At 42.8% G+C, this 23,403-nt stretch overlaps 1 protein-coding gene across 15 annotated transcripts in view; it reads left to right on the top strand.

Annotated features, from left to right (window-relative positions):
• The window catches only part of pdzd2 (PDZ domain containing 2), a 162,283-nt gene that overhangs the window by 13,591 nt on the left and 125,289 nt on the right, over positions 1-23,403 (top strand). For all 15 annotated transcript variants that reach the window (XM_061765094.1, XM_061765095.1, XM_061765093.1 and 12 more), the window contains exons 3-4: positions 17,276-17,742; positions 21,105-21,618. In XM_061765094.1, the coding sequence (XP_061621078.1) occupies positions 17,276-17,742; positions 21,105-21,618 (981 nt within the window). The remainder of the gene's footprint in view (positions 1-17,275; positions 17,743-21,104; positions 21,619-23,403) is intronic.

Raw genomic sequence — 23,403 nt, 5'->3', positions numbered from 1 at the left:
CAATGTTGTTTTTATTCAGCTTATTGTGGGATGAATATAAGCTACAGTCGTAGCTTTATTTTTTTATCATTAATATCCTGTGGTGATTGAGTAAATTTGCCATTTGAATCTTGTAGGGTTGTAATTAGTGTTGTTTCTTTGTTACGTTGAAGTTGGTTTGCGAGACATTTTCCTGATTTATTATTTTGCTCAAAATTAGTGTATCCTAGCTGTTGTAGTAGGAATTCTGTTCTTTTTGATAATATACAATCAAGTTGTTGTTTAGCATTATAAAGTTGGTTCCGAAGTAGGTCTGTCGGATTCATTGCATATTTTTCTGCGCGTTGTTTGATTTTCATCTCCGATTTGCTCTTTTGTTTTTGTTTTTTCTTGCAGGAAGAGTATGAAATGATTTTGCCTCCAATTACAGCTTTCCCTGTTTCCCAAAGTAAGGATGGGGATATAGCTGTGAAATTATTCATAGCTAGAAAATCTTTCCATTCCATCCATCCATCCATCCATTTTCTGTGCCGCTTCTCCTCACTAGGGTCGCGGGCGTGCTGGAGCCTATCCCAGCTCTCATCGGGCAGGAGGCGGGGTACACCCTGAACTGGTTGCCAGCCATAGGAACAAACAACCATTCGCACTCACAATCATGCCTACGGGCAATTTAGAGTCTCCAATTCATGCATGTTTTTGGGATGTGGGGGGAAACCGGAGTGCCCGGAGAAAACCAACGCAGGCACGGGGAGAACATGCAAACTCCACACAGGCGGGGCCAGGGATTGAACCCGGGTCCTCAGAACTGTGAGGCTGACGCTCTAACCAGTCGTCCACCGTGCCGCTCTTTCCATTCCTTCCTTACAAATATATCGAACTCTGGCTATTTCACGAGAGGAGTGTTAAAGCACCAGGTTGGAGAAGGTATCATGTTTGATTCAAGTTTGAGGCAGAGAAATTGGAGCATTATTTCTGATTATTACTGGATGTATTTTGGAAGTACTGTTTTGAGCGACTGATTTGCTAGAAAGTAGTCAATTCTACAGATGGAGCGGTGTACTGAAGAAAAGAAAGTGTATTCCCTTTTTTGTATGATTTTTTTGTTTTTTTTTGTTTTTTGTTTTATTCTCCATATGTCGGCGAGTCCGAAATCGCGCATATATTCATCTAATATTCAGGAAGACTGTGATTGTTTGGTATTTTTTAAATTTGAGTGGTCTATGGTTGGATTACCGTAATTTCTTGTGTATAATGCACATTTTTCCACCCAAAAAATTGTCAAAAGTCAATAGTGCACATTATACATAAGTTTAGGGACACATGGAAAAAACTTTCATATTGTATAAATGTATGCCGCCATCTAGTGGTTATGAAAAAGCTGTACACTTTCATTCCAAAATGCCACCGTCACGTAGAGGTTATGAGAAAGGTGTACACTTTCATTCTAATATGCCACCGCCACCTAGTGGTTAAAAAAAGATGTACCCTACACTTTCATTCCAATATGACAGGGGTATGTATGACTGCATATTGTACAGTTGTGCTCATAAGTTTACATACCCTAGCAGAATTTGTGAAATATTGTTTTTTTTTTAAATATGACTGATGGCTGAACAACAACCATCATTAATTTCTTTATGGTTATGTTTTGTTTAATGACAATGGTTTTCTGAATCCTTGACCATTTAATTTGAATCCAATTAAAATAAAATTAAATGTGTTTCGCCTGGTCCTTCATGTTTTCTTGAAAGAATTGTTCAGATCTTACTAATTCTGCCAGGGTAATCAAACATATGAGCACAACTGTGTATTTTCTAATTTACTAATTAAAAGTAGGGCTGTAAATTTCAAAATAAGAACAAGTCAATAAAAAAATATTACGTGTTCAAATAAAGTGCTTAACTACAGAATAATTATTTGAAAAGAAAACAGCAAAATACAGATAATACTTCATGTTTTGATCATATGAGTAGAAGCAAAATCATGTGTTGTAAAATTGCATTATACATGGGTAGAAGGGTTTTCCAGAATTTTGAGGTCAACTTTGGGGGTGCGTATGATACATGGCTGTGCATTATACATGAGAAATTACGGTAAGTGCTATATTAAAGTCGCCACCTATATAAATGGCTGAATTAGCTAACAAATTGGTCAGATGTGAAAACGTGTGTGAATAAAAGCCAGATCATCACTATTAGATCAGAATCAGAATCATCTTTATTTGCCAAGTATGTCCAAAACACACAAGGAATTTGTCTCCGGTAGTTGGAGCCGCTCTAGTACAACAGACAGTCAATTTACAGAACACTTTGGAGACATAAAGACATTGACAAAAAACAACAACAAACAACAATTGTGCAAAAAGATGCAGAGTCCTCAGTTCGAATGGCTAATGACGCAATAGTCCAGTGCAATGACCATTGTGCAAAGGGCACTGAGACTTCAAGGAGTGTATGCGGTTTAAAGTGACGAGTACTGCTATAATCTGGGACAAGGGTTGTGCAAATGTTACAGATACTCCTCAATCAGTGTGCAAATGAAGCAGATGCTACTCTGGCATGAGTGGCCACTATATGCAAATAGTGCAGCACGGCGAGACAACTACAGTGAGTGCACGAGTAATACATAATACAGAAATGTGACAACGAACTCAAGTCAAAAAATTGCCAGCTTGTTGTAATGGAATTGTAAGTTAGCTGTTCAAGAAGTTGATTGCAAGAGGGAAGAAGCTGTTGGAATGTCTACTAGTTCTAGTTTGCATTGATCGGTAGCGCCTACCTGAGGGAAGGAGCTGGAAGAGCTGGTGACCAGGGTGGGGAGGGTCCGAGAGGATTTTGCACGCCCTTGTCTTAGTTCTGGCAGCGTGCAAGTCCTCAAGGGTGGGTAGGGGGGTACCGACAATCCTTTCAGCAGTTTTGATTGTCCGTTGCAGTCGGAGTTTGTCCTTTTTTGTAGCAGCACCAAACCAGACTGTGATGGAAGAACACAGGACTGATTCGATGACCGCTGTGTAGAACTGTCTCAGCAGCTCCGGTGGCAGGCCATGCTTTCTCAGAAGCCGCAGGAAGTACATCCTCTGCTGGGCCTTTTTGAGGACGGAGTTGATGTTGGTCGCCCACTTCAGGTCCTGGGAGATTGTAATTCCCAGGAACTTGAAGGTCTCGACGGTTGACACAAGGCAGCTGGACAGCGTGAGGGGCAGCTGTGGCGAAGGATGCCTCCTGAAGTCCACGATCATCTCTACAGTCTTGAGCGTGTTCAGCTCCAGGTTGTGTCGGCCGCACCACAGCTCCAGCCGCTCCGCTTCCTGTCGATATGCAGACTCGTCACCGTCCTTGATGAGGCCGATGACAGGGTGTATACATTAACTAATGTCTATGATTTGTTAAATATAGTTGAATGAACAATTATGTATTGGCCTTCTGGGTCAATTATTGTGCTATTTAGCATAAAAACTCTTAGTCTGCTGTTATAGCTAGCTGAAAAGGTCTGACTGAAATTTAAATTGGAAAGGTAATTGTCTTCAGATTTTGAGAAATGGTTTTCTTGTATGAAAAAGAGATCCGTTTTAAACATAATGATGGCATTGGTTACAGGCGCATATCTAATTTGCCTCGATTAGGTGTTCCTCGCAAGATTTCTAACAGAGGAGTGCAAAGAATAATCAGAAGAGTTGTCCAAGAGCCAAGGACCACTTGTGGAGAGTTTCAAAAAGTCCTGGAATTTGCAGTTATTGTTGTCACAAGGAAAACAATGAGTAATGTACTCCGGTGTCATGGCCTGTACGTGCGCTCACCACGCAAGACCCCATTGCTGAAAAAAAAAAAAGCATGTCAAAGCTTGTTTCAAGTTTGCTGAACAACATTTGGACAAGCCAGTTAAATACTGGGAGAATATAGTCTGGTCGGATGAGAGCAAAATTGAAGTGTTTGGATGCCATAATGCATAATGGAGGAGAAATGGCACTGCACATCACCCTAAAAACACCATACCAACAGTGAAGTTCGGAGGTGGGAACATGATGGTGTGGGGCTTTTCAGCAAATGGTACTGGTAAACTTCACATTATTGAAGGAAGGATGAATGGGCAAATGTATCGAGACATTCTTGACAAAAATCTGCTGCCATCTACGAGAATGATGAAATTGAAACGAGGGTGGACATTTCATCAGGATAATGATCCAAAACATACTGCCAAAGAAACTCTCGATTGGTTTCAAAGAAAAAAATAAAGCTTCTAGAATGGCCCAGCCGATCACCTGACTTGAATCCAATTGAAGATCTATGGCAAGAACTGAAACTTCAAGATTTGAAGACTGCTTGTGTGGAGGAATGGGCCAAAATCACACCACGTGCGACTAGTTTCTCCATACAGGAGGCGTCATGAAGCTGTCATTGCAAACAAAGGCTTTTTTACAAAGTATTAAATAAATACCAGTTGGAGTGTTCAATATTTTTTACCTGTGTCATTTCACATTATTATACACAACTTAATTTCTGATCTTATTTGTTCAACTTTTTTGTATGTATGGATTACTTGGGTTGTCCCCAACATCTGGTGAAATTTTCATGTCAATATCACCTTGGGAAATATATTTAATGAGAAAAATGGTGACGTGTTAAATACTTATTTCAGCCGCTGTATTATATATCTACTGGGAACTTTCTTACTGCGTAGCTTGTAATATGAAGTTGTGATAGGAGATATTATGGATTGAGGTATTGAACGTGTTGTACAGTATATGAGTTCAGCGTAGCCAAAACAAGGAAACGAAAAACAAGGGAATATTTCACGAGTTATACATACAAGCACAAGTAGCCTGCAAATACATATGTGTACGGTGGGGGGAGGGAGTGCCGAGTGAGCATTCGGTAAGTGGTGGGGCGGGGGGTGCCAAAAAGAAGGGAAAAGGAAGTACAATAGAGAAAGATAACTAAAAAGAAAACAAGCGGAATGTTCGATGTTAGTGAGTGGAGGGTGCAATAGAACGTGAATGTTATTTTTTTTCACCCCTAAACAAATTACTATATGTTTTTTCTACACTATATACCAAATATTAGAGCAAACTTGAAAGGCATACTCATCTATTACATTGTAGAAGAGCCAAGGGGTAACTTTGGAATCGCGAAAAACAGTTGACCGTCTATATATAGTTTGTCCACAACCAGTGAGGCGCGTTTTCCTTGTTCCCGGTAATTCTTCATTAGAGGGTACAAGAGTTTGCGTCGCTCATTGATTTCGCGTGGAAACTGGTCATTCATCCCAAATTGTTTATTCAATTCCCATCCTTTTGACTTTACAATGACTTTCTGCTGGAAATGTTCGAATTTGGCGATTATTGGACGGGGATGGTTCCCTGCTCGTGATCCTCCTAGTCTGTGTACTCGGTGGAAGGTGATGTTAGCAAGAGTCTCCTTCGGGATTTTCAGCACTGTCGACATTTTTTACTTGAGCCTCTGGATTATCAGATGTACGGTTGGAAATGCCGGAAAAGATGGCTGCAAGTCCAGCATTGCTTTTTTGATTTTTTTTGTTTTCTTTCTTGACAACTTCTACCTCGGTTTGGCATTGTCCTCTTTTAGCTCTCTGACTTGTTGGTGTGTGAACTCCAAGATGGTTTTGAGCTCCTTAATCTCCCCGTGTAATAGATCGAGAAGTGATAGCTTCTTGTCAGTGGAGGAGAGGACTTGAATATGGGCGTCGGGTGGGCTGAGTAGTAGTGCTAGTGGACGAGTTAGCCTTCCGTCTTTTCAGCGGTTTGGCGTGGTCGTCATGGTGGGATACGCTAGCTTGAATGACGAAGCAATTGGAAAAAAGTAATCAATAATAATCAGACCCGCAATAAGAGGAAAAAAATGTGGATGAGGAGGAAATTAAGTCTCTGGGTTGCTAATCTGATTTTGCAGCGTCTTCACCAAATTTTCATCTGGGAAATCTTGCAGTCTCTCACGGTGTCCGAGCATGCCACGGTGTCAGAACATTTTGCTTAGTTTGACAGCAATGGCCTCACCACCTGTGGGACCGGCCAGAGGGGTCGGATGCAGTGTGAGCTGGGCGTTGGCCGAAGGCAGGGACCTTGGCGATCCGATCCCCGGCTACAGAAGCTTGCTCTCGGGACGTGGAATGTCACCTCTCTGGCAGGGAAGGAGCCTGAGCGTGAGGTCGAGAAGTTCCGACTAGTTATAGTCGCCTCCACACACAGCTTGGGCTCTGGCACCAGTCCTCTCGAGAGGGGTTGGACTCTCTTCCACTCTGGAGTTGCCCACGGTGAGAGGCGCAGAGCAGGTGTGGGTATACTTATTGCCCCCCGGCTCGGCGCCTGTTCGTTGGGGTTCACCCTGGTGGACGAGAGGGTAGCCTCCCTCCGCCTTCGGGTGGGGGGACGGATCCTGACTGCTGTTTGTGCCTATGCACCAAACAGCAGTTCAGAGTACCCACCCTTTTTGGAGTCCTTGTAGGAGGTGCTGGAGAGCTCTGCCGCTGGGGACTCCATCGACTTCAAAGCTCACATGGGAAATGACAATGAGACCTGGAATGGTGTGATTGGGAGGAACGGCCCCCTCCGATCAGAACCCGAGCGGTGTTCTGTTATTGGACTTCTGTGCTCATCACGGATTGTCTATAACGAATACCATGTTCAAGCATAAGGGTGTCCATACGTGCACTTGGCACCAGGACACCCAGGTCGGAGTTTGATGATCGACTTTGTGGTCGTGTCATCGGACTTGGGGCCGCATGTCTTAGACGCTTGGGTGAAGAGAGGGGCGGAGCTCTCAATTGATCACCACCTGGTGGTGAGTTGGCTCTGATGGTGGGGGAAGATGTCCGACGTGGCAGGACCAAACGTATTGTGAGGGTTTGCTGGGGACGTCTGGCAGAATCCTCTGTCAGAAGGAGTTTCAACTCCCACCTCCGACAGAACTTTGCACATGTTCCAGGGGAGGCGGGGGACATCGAGTCCGAGTGGACCATGTTCCCGGGCCTCCATTACTGAGGCGGCCGACCGGAGCTGTGGCCGTAAGGTGGTCGGGTGCCTGTCGTGGTGGCAATCCTCGAACCCGTTGGTGGACACCAACGGTGAGGGATGCCGTCCAGCTGAAGAAGGAGTCCTATCGGGCTTTTTTTGCCTGTGGGACTCCTGAGGCAGCTGATAGGTACTGGCTGGCCAAGCGGAATGCAGCTTTGGTGGTCGCTGAAGAAAAAACTGACTTTTAACTCCGTAAGAGTAGTTCTGCCTGTGTTGACCAGAAACCTACGACTGTATCAGAATCAGAATCATCTTTAGTTGCCAAGTATGTCCAAAAAACACACAAGAAATTTGTCTCCGGTAGCTGGAGCCGCTCTAGTACGAAAACAGACAGTCAATTGACAGAGAACACTTTTGAGACATAAAGACGTTGACAAAAAACAGTCACTGAGCAATAAAGGGTTAATAGTTATCTGGTAATGCCGGTACATTATTTTATTTTTTTTTGACAATTGTGTAAAAGATGCAGAGTCCTCTAGTCTAGTCTAGTCTAGTCCTCTGTATCAGAGCAGACTTGGTGCATGAAAGTTAACTGTTGCGATAAACCCGTTATTTGAAGTAGGACTCCTGATATAGTGTTTGTAGTGTTATAGCGATTGTTTCGTTCAAAAGAACAAATATTTTCAGTAAATGTAATGAGCTGAATTAGTTTATGAAATGATTTCGTTCTTTGAGCTCTGCCGCCATTAGCAGCCCACTCGGACCAGAAGTAGAAGCAGTCGAGCCGGCTGGGACCGGAAAGGGAAGCGATCTGTGCAGTCTTGACGTGTCAATTGAGACGCGTAGCTGTTGCGGCGGAGAAGATCCGGTCAATTTTCAAAATAAAACACATTGACACGTGAATTGCAACACTACAGAAATTATATAAATTGGTCATTCTTTCTCTGCGGCCCGGTACCGGTCCGCGGACCGGTGGTTGGGGACCACTGGTCTACTGCACTTTCATCACTCCCCGTTGCACCCGATGAGCCCATGCAAATTGAAAAAGCACATTTAGATCCACATGAGCGCCAGCGTCGTGTCAACCAGCGGTCGTGCATCTATTGCGATTGATCAGGTCATTTCATTTCCTCTTGCCCCCTCCGGCCAAAAGACCAGGCTCACCGATATCTGAGAGCGTCGTTGTGAGCCCAACCTCCATTTCCTCTAGCTCTCCCTCCCGCATGACCGTTCCCACTTGCATTCTAGTTTCTGCTCATAACACCCCCATTACTGCCCTTATCGATTCCAATGCCAAAGACAATTTTATTCATGAAGGTATAGTTCACCAGCTTCAAATCCCTCTCCAACCACTTCCGTCCCCGAAAAAAGTCACAGCCATGGATGGCCGAGTCATTTCCCCTGTCACCTACCAAACTGTGCCTATCACGCTCCTTATTTCCGGTAATCACCGCGATGAGACATTCCACTCTTTGTCATTCCTTCTCCTGAGACCCCTTTAGTTCTTGGAATTCCCTGGCTCCAACATCACAACCCCGCCATAGACTGGACTAATTTATCCTTCACTGGATGGAGTCCCCATTGCCATTCCCACTGTCTGCTCTCAGCTATGCCACCCTCTGAAGACCCACCACCCTCTGTCACCCCAGTGGACCTCTCACGGATTCCTGAAGAGTATCATGACCTCTCCCCAGTATTCAGCAAGGACTTGGCAATCTCTCTACCACCCCACCGCCCATACGACTGTGCTCCACTTCCTACCAGACGATTCTTCCAATCTGTCCCATCCGGAGAAAAAAGGTATCGAGGATTACATCCGAGACTCCCTGGCTGCTGGACTCATACACCCCTCCTCGTCTCCGGTCGGGGCCGGGTTTTTCTTCGTGGAGAAAAAAGACACTACTCTCCACCCACGCATTGACTACTGAGGACTCAAGGACATAACCATAAAAAACAAGTCACCATTACCCCTGATCGACCCGTCCTTTGAACCCCTCTGCGAAGCCCAGATTTTCACAAAATTGGACCTCCGAAACGCCCATCACCTAATCCGTATCCAAGAGGGGGATGAATGGAAGACCACCTTCAATAACCCTCTCGGACATTTCGAGTACCTGGTCATGCAGTTCGGATTAACAGATGCCCCTGCAGTTTTCAAAACATTTATTCACGACATCCTCCGTGACATGCTTAACCGGTTTGTGTTCGTGTACCTTGATGACATCCTCATCTTCTCATGCTACCCCGAAGAACACCGCATGCATGTGCGCAAAGTCCTCCAGCGCCTCCTTGAGAACCGTCTGTTGGTCAAACCTGAAAAATGCGAATTCCACCTGTCCTCAGTACATTTTGTCGGCTACATAATTGCAAAAGGACAATGCAACCAGACACCGCCAAGATCCAAGCCACCACGGACTGGTCCATCCCACTTCCCAGAAAGAACTCCAACGGTTCCTCGGATTTGCCAACTTCTACCGTCGATTCATCCGCAACTACAGCAAGGTCGCAATCCCCCTCACCAGTCTCACATCCACCAGCTCCCCCTTTCAGTGCACCCCGGCAGCCTCCCAAGCATTCAGTAAACTCAAAACCTTGTGCACCAATGCTCCCATTCTGCGCCACCCTGACTCCTTCCTCCAGTTCATGGTGGAGGTTGAAGCGTTGGACAGCTGGAGCTGTCCTCTCACAGCGGGACCCCACGACCCAGAAACTACACCCCTGTGCTTTCTTTTCCCGTCGCCTGTCCCCTGCGGAGAGGAATTATGACGTCGGCAACCGAGAGCTGCTGGCCATAATATGGGCCCTGGAGGAATGGAGGCACTGGCTGGAGCAGCCATTTATCATTTGGACTGACCACAAAAATCTCGCTTACCTCCGTTCCGCTAAACATCTCAACCCCAGACAATCTCACTCGGCACTATTCCTGAGCAGGTTTAACTTCAGTCGGATTATCGACGACCATCCGGCCTTCACAGTGTCGTGCATCCTCGACGTGAGGCCCAGGGGGAGGGGATTCCAGTACCTGGTCGACTGGGAAGGGTATGAGCGTTCTTGGATTTCCCGGAAGCTCATCCTCGATCACTCCCTTCTGGAGGACTTCTTTGCGGCTCACCCGGGGAAGCCTGGCAGGACGCCGAGAGGGGTCAGTTAAGAGGGGGGGTACTGTCATGAACTGCCCTGCAGTACCGTTGTTGGAGCCTGGATGGCGCTTTGTGCCCTCTCTCTCTCTCTCCTCCCCTCTCTCTTTCAGCACCTTCCTCAAGCCGCGCACCTGTCACCAATCAGCCCTCATCACCACCTGCATATAAGTCTACCTGTTCCCGGAAATCCTCGCCAAAGTATTGCAGCTTCTTCAAGTTGTACCATGGGCCACCTGCCTCACGTAAGCCCCGCTATTCCTCGTTCCCTTTTTGACTCCTGTGTCTCTCCTCGTTCTCAATGTTTCCCCGTGTTCCTGAGCCACGTCATTCCTGCCGCCAAGCCAGCCTCCTGTCCTCACCACTGCCTGCCACCTGTCTTTGCCACTGCCTGCCAACCCACTTAGGACCACCTCCATTACCTTTCCTAATAAACTGTTCATCATAATCTATCTGCCTCCGCCTGCTCTTGGGTCCAGCTCCTGGCCATACGTGACAGATTGAGTTTTATTTTATATTTGTATTCATTTTTCATAGAAAATATCAGGAAAATGTTCTGATTATGATTCTGAAAATTCAATTCATACCATTATACAACATTTTGACCATATCGCCCTATCCCCGTTTTGAGACTGTCTGTCCCACTTAGGTTCAGGCTAAATAGACTATTTATAAGTACTGTATTAAACCTCCTCGTTTTGAAACTGATGCGGATAATAATAAAAAATCAGGTTAATGGCATAAGTAGCCGTAGCACGTTTTTGAAGTAACTTGGAATTATATTGGGTGTAACGTGTATGTGGGGGGAAGTGCGGAGGCCTTGGAATTTAGGAAGCTTATGTATGAGGCCTCAGACAACGGTCTGCATGTGTGAAATCTCATGACCTTTCTTTCTTCCTAGACACACACACACACATACACTCTTAAATACTTTCATCCTAAACTTGAAATTTACAATACATAAGACTTGGACTTACTCCCGCCTCTGCTAATAACTCTCTACAGTAGTCTGGTAAGAAGGACACAGATGTACGTTTAACATTCCAGTATAAGGAATTCATATGATTTGTAGTGTGTCAGCATTGTGCAGCACAGCCTCAGAGAGGTACAGCCTCGTCCCAAGTCCAGAACGAACTTGGTGGATCCCTTCGCTTGAGTCAAGCGTGTGGCTAGACCTTGTCTATGCTGAGCAACAGTGTGACTCGTGCTGCGACAACTGCAGGTAAGGATAGTAAAGTAGAAAAGCACTTACTTTTAAAATACTCAAGCATTCCTAGTATTTTCTATTACAATATAATGTATCATGTAACACCGTGACCCTAGTGAGGATAAGCGGTACAGAAAATGGATCGATGGATGGATGTATCGTGTAACAGTAATTCAGAGAATCTGACTGTGTAACGTGTAGAGGGTACAGAAAGTATTCAGACACCCTTAAAATTTTCACTCTTTGCTATAGATTGCAGCCATTTGCTAAAATCATTTAAGTTCATTTTTTCCTCATTAATGTACATACAGCACCCCATATTGACAGAAAAAAACGGAATTGTTGACATTTTTGCAGATTTATTAAAAAAGAAAAACTGAAATATCACACAGCCGTAAGTATTCAGACCCTTTGCTGTGACACTCATATATTTAACTCGGGTGCTGTCCATTTCTCCTCGATATAAGACCTTACAGCTCACAGTGCATGTCAGAGCAAATGAGAATCATGAGGTCAAAGGAAATGCCTGAAGAGCTCAGAGACAGACTTGTGGCAAGGCACAGATCTGACCAAGGTTACAAAAAAATGTCTGCTGCACTTAAGGTTCCTAAGAGCACAGTGGCCTCCATAATCCTTAAATGGAAGACGTTTGGGATGACCAGAACCCTTCCTAGAGCTGGCCGTCCGGCCAAACTGAGCAATCGGGGGAGAAGAGCCTTGGTAAGAGAGGTAAAGAAGAACCCAAAAGATCACTGTGGCTGAGCTCCAGAGATGCAGTAGGGAGATGGGCGAAAGTGGGGGCAGCGCCGACCCAATTCCACCGCCCCACAAACTGCTTGTTCTATCAGTTGTGCTTCATTGACTTTGATTCCAATTCTCTTGTCGAATATCTTTGCAAAGACTTTATAAATCGTTGAGAGCAGGCTTATTGGGCGATAATTTCTTAGGTCCATTTTATTGCCTGATTTATGTAGCAAAATATTTCTGCATCTTTCCATGTCGCCAGTACTTCTCGCAAGTCCAAGCAGCGTTGAAATAGTTTTAACAAGGAACTTATTAAGTTTGTTGCCTCCTGCTTTAAGCATTTCAACAGAAATTTTATCCAGACCACAAGCTTCTCCGGCCTTAAGTGAACTAATATCGTTTTCAACCTCTTCATTCAGGATACATGGAACTGGGTCTGCTTCTAGCTTTCTCGTAATCATTTGTTGACGGTCACTGAAAACGTTTGGAAAAAATTATTTTAAGTCGTATGATTTCTTGGCGGCTGTGACATATCGTTCCATCTGCCATTTTGAAACCAAAAATTATTTTCTTGTGGCGAATTAATGCGCGTTTAACGTTTTTAATTCCATGTCCAGCTTCAAGCATTTTCTGAACAAGCCGAACGTTGTCAATTCTTCTCGTATCTTTTTCAGAATCGTTTTGCACAATTCAACATATTACATTTTGTTGATAATGCTGCCCCTTTTCTTCATTTCTCATAAATGTTTCATTAAGACAAAAGTAGCTTTAGATATTCTGGATGTTGTCGTCTTTCTCGTTGATGGCGCTACTTTGTGTGCAGTTTGAACAATGCCGTTTACAATTTCGGCGTTGTATGGTGACAGATTTGTGTCTTCCAGCATTAGTAGAGCTTTAAAGCGATTAGTCAAATGTATTTGAAACACGTCGCTTCTTTCTTTAATTAAGTTTAGGTTGGTAAGCTTGCTCTTTAGAAGTTTATTTCGTTCAAGTTGGCAGTTGATTTGCACTTTGACCTGAACGAATCTGTGGTCACTTCCAATTTCAAATTTGTTTAGGGCGGTGCAATCCGTAAATACCCCTTTGTCGTTGGACAGGAAGTAGTCTATGATGCTAGTGTTACCTTTAGGGCTTTTCCATGTCCACTTTGTTCCATTTCTTGTTAAAGAACAAACTGATAAAGTACAAGCATTGTTGGTCAGCAAATTCTATTAAGCATTCTCCTCTTTCGTCTCTTGATCCCATTCCGTAGGATCCAATTGATTTCTCGCCAGCATTAAGGTCAATCCTGGCGTTAAAGTCACCCATGACTATTCAAAACTTGTGCTTCGATTGACTATAAAGACGGGATAAAACGCTTCCACCTCATCGTCGGTGTGGCTGATGGTTGGCACATATATTTGTATCAATTGAAGCGAGTAACACTTTCTAATAGAGATGGTACAGTTGGCGATTCTGTCGGAAATACTTTTGACGCAAGTAACGTAATTGCCGATATGTTGATTAAGAATGAAACCAACTCCACCATTGTGTCCGCTTTCTGATCCTCTGTAATAAAATAGATGGCCATTATCGAGAGTCAACATAGCTTCATCTTTCCGACGTATTTCACAAAGTTGAATTATATCCCATTCGATGGCTTCTACCTCATGTTGTAGCTCTTCTAGTTGAGAATCGTCCTTTAGCGTTCACACATTGAGCGTCCCAAAAATACGATTTTGCGCATTTTGTCTTTTTTGCTTCTTTCTTGCTACTTCCAAAGATTGTCCTTTGGTTTGACCTAAAATGTTTGCCCTAGCATAGCCAAGTCCCAAAGCAGCCATAATAAGCACGGTGATTCTTAGCACCCTTTACCGCCGTAGGCAGAGGCTCTTTGGCCTCTGAGGAATGAGGGCCGTGTTTTTTGTTGTACTGCCATGAAGAAAGTAATAGGCCCTAATCTGCCACGCTGGCCCAATGCGTGTTGGCAGATTGCCCAAACTTAGTCCCGTAGTTTTACTTAAGGCCTCTTTATACTCCCGCGCTCGCGCGGCCGACAATGCCCACATTGCATCACGTGACCGACAAATTGGCCTGCGCGGCCCCTCTGCGTCGCTTGATGCGCACACAGCAAAAAATTTTGCTGCGCGTACAATTCCGCGGAGATCATCTCTCGTCATTGTTCCGTTTTAGTCACATGCTGTGATGATGTAATCAGCGTTCCTCCCGGTTCCACATAGCACCTACGCCGCCGCCTTTTCGATCCATTTTGCAGCATAATTAAAAGTGTCATCTGGTCATCTAGGTCCATTTGTTCTAGCAGACACGCTATTGTTGTTGCTTTGTTCCTTGTTACTGAAGGGAAAGTAAAAACGGCTACTGGAAATGGCCAAAAAATGCAGAGGAAACTCCACCCTGTGGCGTCCTAGCCAATACCAGCCGTAGCGACACCCCCAACTTGAAGGAGAACTTCTAGGAAGCCGGCTCTCCATCCCCAAGGCTCGTGTTTGCCCAGCCGTGTGTTTGAACCAAAAAGAAAGGGGAGGGGCGTCCCGAGGTCACCCAAAGCAAGCCAGAGGAAAAGCAACAGAGCCAGAAACGAAAGAGCGAATGAGAGAGGCAGGATTCAAGGGTTAAATACCCACGAGGCGTGTCTAAGGGAATGTTGGAGAAGACCACACCCATCGACTTGAAATTCAGTCTGCAATTTAGCCATAACAATGATGCAAAAATCATATCTTAATATAAAATACTCTCAACTTTGTACTCTCACTCATAGATCAAGCATATAGTAGGATTGTTTAAATTTTTGTTTTGGCAAATCAACTGTTTGTTTCAATCACATTTCATGCTGTTTGGGCTTCAAATCAAGACAAACAGCTCTCAAAGTCTTGCAGCTGCACCTGTAAAGTTGACACAGACATCAAGGCATACATTTGGAATATTTCTGCAGAGTTTGCGAAATATCAAAACGGACATTTTATCTTCAGTTGAAAACAACCCTGAATGGAAGTCCACAGGTTGCAGTACTCTCAAACGCCAGTGGGTGGTGCCTTGCGTGCATGTTTGAATATTAAGCAAATACTTCATTGTTGCATTTGCACTCCGTTGTCGATCTGTCTCAGGTTGGTCTTCTCGGAGAGAGGATCCCCAACCTTTTGGTTGCTGTCAGTTCAAATGAAGAAAAGGGCTCTTTGATGAGTGTAAACCAAGATTTCGAGGGGACCTGCTAATTACTTTAAGATCCACTTGACATACACCAGGCGTCCTCTTCGTGCCCGTCTCACAGCAGGGCGGCTTGGAAGAATGCAGCTCATCAAATTGGGGAGGTTGGTGGGGAGATTAGCAGGGACGCATAAAGTATGATCTATCTGGGATGCACACCGCAGATCCAGAAGGATAGGGGTTCAAATACATGCAAGTGACCCTTTGGTGTGCACAGGAGTCTAAAATGAGATGATTTGGTCACGGCGGCACATTGTACAACTGGTTAGCACAACTGGTTAGAACATCTTCCTCACAGTTCTGAGGACCCGAGTTCAAATCTGGCCTCGCCTGTGGGAAGTTTGCAAGTTCTCCCCATGCCTGCGTGGGTTTTCTCCGGGTACTCCGGTTTCCTCCCACATCCCAAAAACATGCATGGTAGATTAATTGAAGACTCTAAATTGTTCGTAGGTGTGAATGTCACTGCGAATGGTTGTTTGTTTATATGTGCCCTGCTATTGGCTGGCGACCAGTTCAGGATGCACCCCCTCTCGCCCAAAGATAGCTGGGATAGGCTCCAGCAAGTCTGCGACCATCTTGAGGATAAGCGGCATGGGCGTAAGATTACTCGATTATTCGATGGATTAGTCAATAGTATAATCTGTTTTTAATAGATTAAAAAATTTGATCGTGACAGCCCTACTCAGCACACAATTATTATTTACATATAGCAGAACAGCCCAAGTCATCATAACAAAGACTCAAGAATCCCACACCAGTAGCTTCTCTGAGGTTTTTCACTTTGGCTAATTTGAGTAGTCCTCTAGTAGTAGTCTGGTCTTTTCTAACTTATTACTTGGATAGCTAAAGTGTTATTATTAACACTCTTTCACTCAAACTGTGTCAAAGCTAAAAAAGCCTTGTGAGCACCTTTGTTATTCAAGCATAATCTTAAAGTAACTTGTGATCACGTGACCATAATGAGCCAATCAAACCGTTTGTTTACCCGAAATGATTTGCAGGATTCATTGCATGGCTTGTTCAGAAAGTTGACTCAGAAAACAGAGTTCTTAAGAATGAATGGAGGGACCAGTACTTTTCTATTCTAGTCATCTAAAAACCATTGTGTCTCATACGTTGTGAGACCGTGGCTTTTTTAGCACTTCCAAATGAAACACCAGCTTCGACCAAATACACCACATTGCCAAAAGTATTTGCTCACCTTCCTTGACTCCGATATGAATTTAAGTGACATTCCATTCTTAATCCATAGTGTTTAATGACATCGGTTCACCCAATGCAATTATAACATCTAAAACACTTCTGGAAAGGCTTTCCAGAAGGTTTAGGAGTGTGTTTATGGGAATTTATGAAAATTTTTCCAGAAGTTAATTTGTGAGGTTACACACTGATGTGGACGACAAAGCCTGGCTCTCAGTCTCCGCTCTAATTCATCCAAAAGTGTTCTATAGTGTTGAGGTCAGGATTGTGCAAGCCAGTCTAGTTCATCCACATCAAACTCTCTCATCTGTGTCTTTATGAACCTTGATATGTGCACTGATGCACAGTCATGTTGGAACAGGAAGGGGCCATCTCCAAACTGTTCCCACAAAGTTGGAAATGTCCAAAATATTAGCCCTTGAACTTCAGTGAAACCAACCTGGAATGCTTCAGCATACCAATAGATTTTGGACATGTTCCAACATGTCTGTGCAACGGTACACAAAGCAAGGTTCATAAAGACATGGATGATGAACTTGACTGGCCTGGACATAGTCCTGCCCTCAACCTGATAGAACACCTTTGGGTTGATTTCAAGTGGACACTGAGCCATAAAACATATGGATTTAGAATGGGATATCACTTGAAATTATATGTGAGTCAAGGCAAGTGAGCGATTACTTTTTGCAATAATGTACTGTATATTTAGAGACGTTTAACACTGAATGGAGTCAAATTGACCCCAAAGATAATGGGGTTAGACAATGGTTTCAAATTGATACAACAATGTCGCTAATTGAGTTGATTGCTTGACCATGTTTTCTACTCTTTTCCCAGGCCTGTAACCAGAATGGGGATACAGATAAAGTGTACAGTTGCAGTAATATCAATAGTCTTCATGTGGAGAACTTGCCCCTGTGTTTGTCTGCTATCCAGAAGCTAGTAGAATACATCAAGTTCAACTTCGTGGAGGATCACTCCGCTTCATCAGCCGACCTGTCATCCTACAACGGAGTATCAGATGTTGAGGTTCATGCTATTTCTATCAGGAAAAATGAAGAGGATCCATCAGATTTTGGTCTTAGCTTTGGAAACATCCCAATTTTTGGGGATCCTGATGGAAAAAAAAAGGGAGGACCAAGGAGGAGAAGAGATCATAGCCCCATCATGCGCGTGGGCTGCATCTGGGTGACTGAAGTGAGAAAAGGGAGCCCAGCCGCCTGGTCTGGCAGAATCAGACTGAGAGATGAACTGCTCTCACTGAATGGACAGCTGATGGTGGGAGTAGATGTTAGTGGAGCCAGGTAAGTCTACTGAAGAAATAACTGCCAGTCAACCAAGTTCTGTGTGAAAAGTAAGATGCCAACGATTAAATACCATATTACCGTAATTTCTCATGTGTAATCATGTATAATACGCACTGCCAAAGTTGACCTCAAAATTCTGGAAAACCCTTCAACCTATGTATACGACATTTTTACAATGCATGATTTTGCTTCAACCCATATCATCTTATTTTGAAATTCACAGCCCTACTTTTACTTAGTAAATGAGAAAACAGTTGTGCTCATATGTTTGATTACCCAGCCAGAATTGATCAAATGTGTACAATTCCTTAAAGAAAACATGAAGGACCAGGCGATACACATTTAATTTAATTTTAATGGGATTCAAATTAAACTATCAAGCATTTCAGAAAAGCATTATCATTAAACAAAACATAACCATAAAGAAATTAATGATGGTTGTTGTTCAGTCATCAGTCATATTTAAAAAAATAAAAATAAATAAAAATTTCACAAATTCTGCCTGGGTATGTCAATTTATGAGCACAATTGTACATATATGCAGTCATATGTACCCCTGTCAGAATCAGTATCAGAATCAGAATCATCTTTATTTGCAAAGTATGTCCAAAAACACACAAGGAATTTGTGTCCGGTAGTTGGAGCCGCTCTAGTACGACAACAGACAGTCAATTGACAGAGAACACTTTGGAGACAGATAGACATTGACAAAAAAAAACAGTCACTGAGCAGTAAAGGGTGGCTAGTTATCTGGTAATGCCGGTACCTTTTTTTTTTTATTTATTTTTTTTTTTTTTTGACAATTGTGCAAAAAGATGCAGTCCTCTAGCACTTAGAGCAGTTCGAATGACTAATATTGCAATAGTCTGGTGCAATGACCATTGTGCAAAGGGCGTCGAGACTTCAAGGAGTGTATGCGGTTTAAAGTGACGAGTAGTGCGATAATCTGGGACATATTGTCTGTCATATTGGAATGAAAGTGCAGGCAAACCTTTTTCATAATTATCCTCTAGGTTGAATACTAGAATTAAAGTGTTTTTTTTCATAACCTCTAAGGGACGGTGGAATATTGGAATGAAAGTGTACAGCTCTTTCATATCCTCTAGATGGCGGCATACATGTATAAAATGTGAAAGTCTTTCATTTTCTACTATACCTATGTGTAACGAGCACTATTGACTTTTGACAATTTTTTTGCGGGGGGGGAAATGTGCATTATACATGAGAAATTACAGAACATTACCAACATATACAACTGTGGCTCAGCTGGTAGAGCGGGTCTACCAGTCCTGGCTCCACCTTTCCGCTAAGTGTCCTTGGGCAATACACTGAACCCTAAATTGCTCCCAGTGGGCCTGGCAGCGCCTTGCATAACAGCAGCTGCCAATTGGTGTATGATAGGGCCCGTGAATGGGTGTGAATGTGAGCCTCTGTAAAGCGTTTCGGGCCCTGTGATAGTGTTGATAATGCGTTATATAAGTGGACTCCATTTACCATATAAATAGTATTGGTATCCCACCAGTAAAACCAACTCTATACCTTGGTTTGATAGTTGTCAACTGCAGAGGTTTTTCATAAGTTTGTAACATAAGATTGTAGTTATGTTATGACATATTGTACAGTATGTTCTGACTGTTTCTCAGTCTTTTGAACAACTTTTTGTTTTGAACAACAATTTATTACTGTATACCAGGTGTCACCAACCTTTTTGAAACTGAGAGCTACTTCTTGGGTATTGATTAATGCGGAGGGCTACCAGTTTGATACACACTTCTGAAATAACACATTTGCTCAAATTACCTTTACAATATGTTATTTTTTAATAATTAATGATAATCATTTGTATGAAGACACTGATCACGTTAATTATCTTTCAAAATAATTAACTGCTAAATATAAATATGCAACATTTTATTTCTATTAATCTCTGATCACTTCTACAACATTCCTAGAAAATCACAATGTCCCATCACTAGGGAGGTTTTTTTAGTAAAGGCCGACGGGCTACTCATGTGGTCCTTAAGGGCTACCGCGGGCACCACGTTGGTGACTCCTGCTGTATACATACACAGTATCACAAACAATTGACCATGACCATGCATTTGTAGTTAGTTGTCATGTGTAATTGACTTCCATTCTGTTTGTTACACTTTTGCTCTGTACACTGAAAAAAACATACCTCTGAACTGACTTAATTTGAACATGTACATCGGTTGTTGCTAATGATTAAAAAGTACTAAACTAACAGAAAAGAGGTGAAAATCACATCAGTTATACTACACTTTTTTTCAGTGTATCAAATCCGGACCGATGTACTACAACTGCAAAGAATCCGTAATTCAAATTTCTCATACATAATTCGCACCCCCCCCCCCCCCCCCCCCAAAAAAAAATATTGTCAAAAGTCAATAGTGTGCATTATACATAGGTATAGAGGAAAATGGAAAACAATATATTTTATATATGTATGCCACCATATAGAGGTTATGAAAAAGCTGTACACTTTCATTCCAAAATACCACCACCACCTAGAAATTATGAGAAAGATGTACACTTTCATTCTAATATGCCACCGCCACATAGTGGTTATGAAAAAGGTGTAGCCTACACTTTCATTCCAATATGACAGGGGTACGTATGATTGCATATATGTACAGTTGTGCTCATAAGTTTACATACCCTGGGAGAATTTGTGAAATATTTTTATTTTTTTATTTTTTAAACATGACTGATGACTGAACGACAACCATCATTAATTTCTTTATGGTTATGTTTTGTTTAATGGTAATGCTTTTCTGAAATGCTTGACAGTTTAATTTGAATCCCATTAAAATAAAACTAAATGTGTTTCGCCTGGTCCTTCATGTTTTCTAGAAAGAATTGTACCCATCTTACAAATTCTGCCTGGGTAATCAAACATATGAGCACAACTGTGTGTTTTATAATTTACTAAATAAAAGTAGGGCTGTGAATTTCAAAATAAGATCAAGTAAATAAAAAAGAAAGTATTACATGTTCAAATAAAGTGCTTAACTTCAGAATAATTATTTGAAAAAACTAACAAAATACAGATAATACTTCATGTTTTGATCATGTGGGTAGAAGCAAAATCATGCATTGTAAAATGCATTATACATAGGTAGAAGGGTTTTCCAGAATTTTTAGGTCAACTTTGGGGCTGCGTATTATACATGGGTGTGCATTATACACGAGAAATTGCGGTGTCTTTTTTTTATTTATTTATTTTATTTTATTTTTTACCAGTGGTGACATTGTGTTAGAGTACCTGCAGTAGAAAATGATGTACAGATAGTGACTCCCATTGACCATTAAATTATACTTGGAATGTGTATTTCCAGTTACCTGGCTGATCAGTGCTGGAATGGAGGCTATGTTTACCTTGTCCTGTTGCGGCGAGTCAAGCGAAAAGCTCCTCTCCCTCCCTCTGGTGTTGATGGCAGTCAAAGTACTTCAATCAGTAATGACTGCTGTGATGACCAGCCGCAGAGCATAACTTACGCTGACTACATTGACGGTCCAGTAACAGGCAAACGTACACGCAAATTTGGTGTCATATCACGGTCACCCTGCAAAAGAGAGAACAAAGGTGATACTGACGCGGAATTTCAGAGTTATTGTATTGACTTCAGTTCCTCTAGCTTTGTTGATGAAGAAGTCCGCTCTTCAAAGGAAAAAACAGGACTTATCATCTCCACACATACGCCTACAGAGGAAAGTCACGGAACTGTTCCTCATTCCAAAGTTACCCACCATCATTGCCACAATGGAGGCACTGCTACACTGCCTTTAAGAAGTCACAGTCAACTATTGGAAAGCAAAAGGGATTCTTTCTGCAGTCAACTTTCTAACCAGGTAAGTCAGGCATTCTTAGCCCTGTAACGCACTGTTGTGTAAGATTTTCAATTCCACTGTTTTATGTTTTAATGCTAATAACAGTCACTTTTTTATCATACCCCTATTTTGCCCGTATGTTACCGCAGTTTGTTTAACAAATTATGGGTCTCTCTCTACCAGTGATCAGTGAATTTGTACATCTTTGGCACTAGAGCAGATTGGAGACATCATCTTGATTGTCTCTTGTTCCAATTGAGTATTTGGATGTAGTTTAACAACCAGAGTACTTTGTGTCTCAGAGGTATAAGACAGGGTAGTACAGTGGTGCATATATTGAGAATGTTTGCTTCACAGCAAAAAGTTACCGATGTTGCTGTATGATGTTTTTCTTGCGCTTGAGTGGGTTCGGTCTGGTAGTCTGACATTCCCACGTTCCAAAAAGTAGTATTTTGTATTGAAAACTAAATCAGGGATGGGTAACTGATGAGAGGGCCATAAATGTTTTATGATGTAAACATGCTCTTAAATAATGAAAATACTGTCGGGGGACTGCCAGATTTAAGAGTATTTTTTAAATGAAAATCTGTTAAAAAAGTATTAATTATTTATTAAAATGTCTTACTCAACTTAAACACATTATGAGTTTCATTTACAAGTGCATAATTGTTCTATTAATTAATTTACTTGAATGAACAGACAAACTTTACATGTGAATGAGTGATGCACTGTATTAAGGACAGTAATTTCAATAACTCATCATACACTCCAGTTCATAGATATTTGTAAAAATCCACAACTTGAACATCTTTTGTTGTGACTATTACATCAACTTATGCGTGGCTGAGGAGCCGGAGGCTAAAAAAATATATATATTTAGTTTCATAAACCATTCCAACTAGAACTAATGAAATGAGCATCTTGTGATGTGAGATTAAAATGACTAGTTTGTCAAAATTATTTTCCAGCAAGCCTCATTAAGCCATTCCCTTAACGTCGACTCAAGAATGACAGTTACAGATACAGTATCTCGTAGTAATTCTATTACTTCTAAACTGTGAGCCTTGCCACACCACTGGGTATGGTGGATGGTTATTTCCACCCATAATTGTTTTATAACTTCTATTTAAATTTAGGTAGCATCTGGTAAACCATCCATCCATCATGTTGATGTACAAATTCCATCCATCCATCCATCCATTTTCTACCGCTTATCCGAGGTCTGTCGCGGGGGCAGTAGCTTTTGCAGGGACGCCCAGACTTTCCTCTCCCGGGCCACTTCATCCAGCTCTTCCGGGTGGATCCCGAGGCGTTCATAGGCCAGCCGAGAGACGTAGTCTCTTCAGCGTGTCCTGGTTCGTCCCCGGGGTCTCCTCCCGGTGGGATGTGCCCGGAACACCTCACCAGGGAAGCATCCGGGAGGCATCCAAATCAGATGCCCCAGCCACCTCATCTGGCTCCTCTCGATGTGGAGGAGCAGCGGCTCTACTCTGACATCCTGCCGGATGACCGAGCTTCTCACCCTATCTCGAAGGGAGAGGCCGGGCACCCTGCGGATGAAACTCATTTCGGCCGCTTGTATCCGGGATCTTGTTCTTTCGGTCACGACCCACAGCTCATGACCATAGGTGAGGGTAGGAACGAAGATCGACTGGTAAATCGAGAGCTTCGCCTTTCGGCTTAGCTCCTTCTTTACCACAACGGATCGATACAAAGTCCGCATCACTACAGACGCTGCACCTATCCGCCTGTCGATCTCCCGTTCCATTCTTCCCTCACTTGTGAACAAGACCCCAATATACTTGA

The sequence above is a fragment of the Phyllopteryx taeniolatus genome, unplaced genomic scaffold (genome assembly GCF_024500385.1).
Source record: "Phyllopteryx taeniolatus isolate TA_2022b unplaced genomic scaffold, UOR_Ptae_1.2 contig_25, whole genome shotgun sequence".
Lineage (NCBI taxonomy): Eukaryota > Metazoa > Chordata > Actinopteri > Syngnathiformes > Syngnathidae > Phyllopteryx > Phyllopteryx taeniolatus.
Note: the sequence above shows the minus strand (reverse complement) of the source record. Positions and strands in the feature narration are given on the sequence as shown.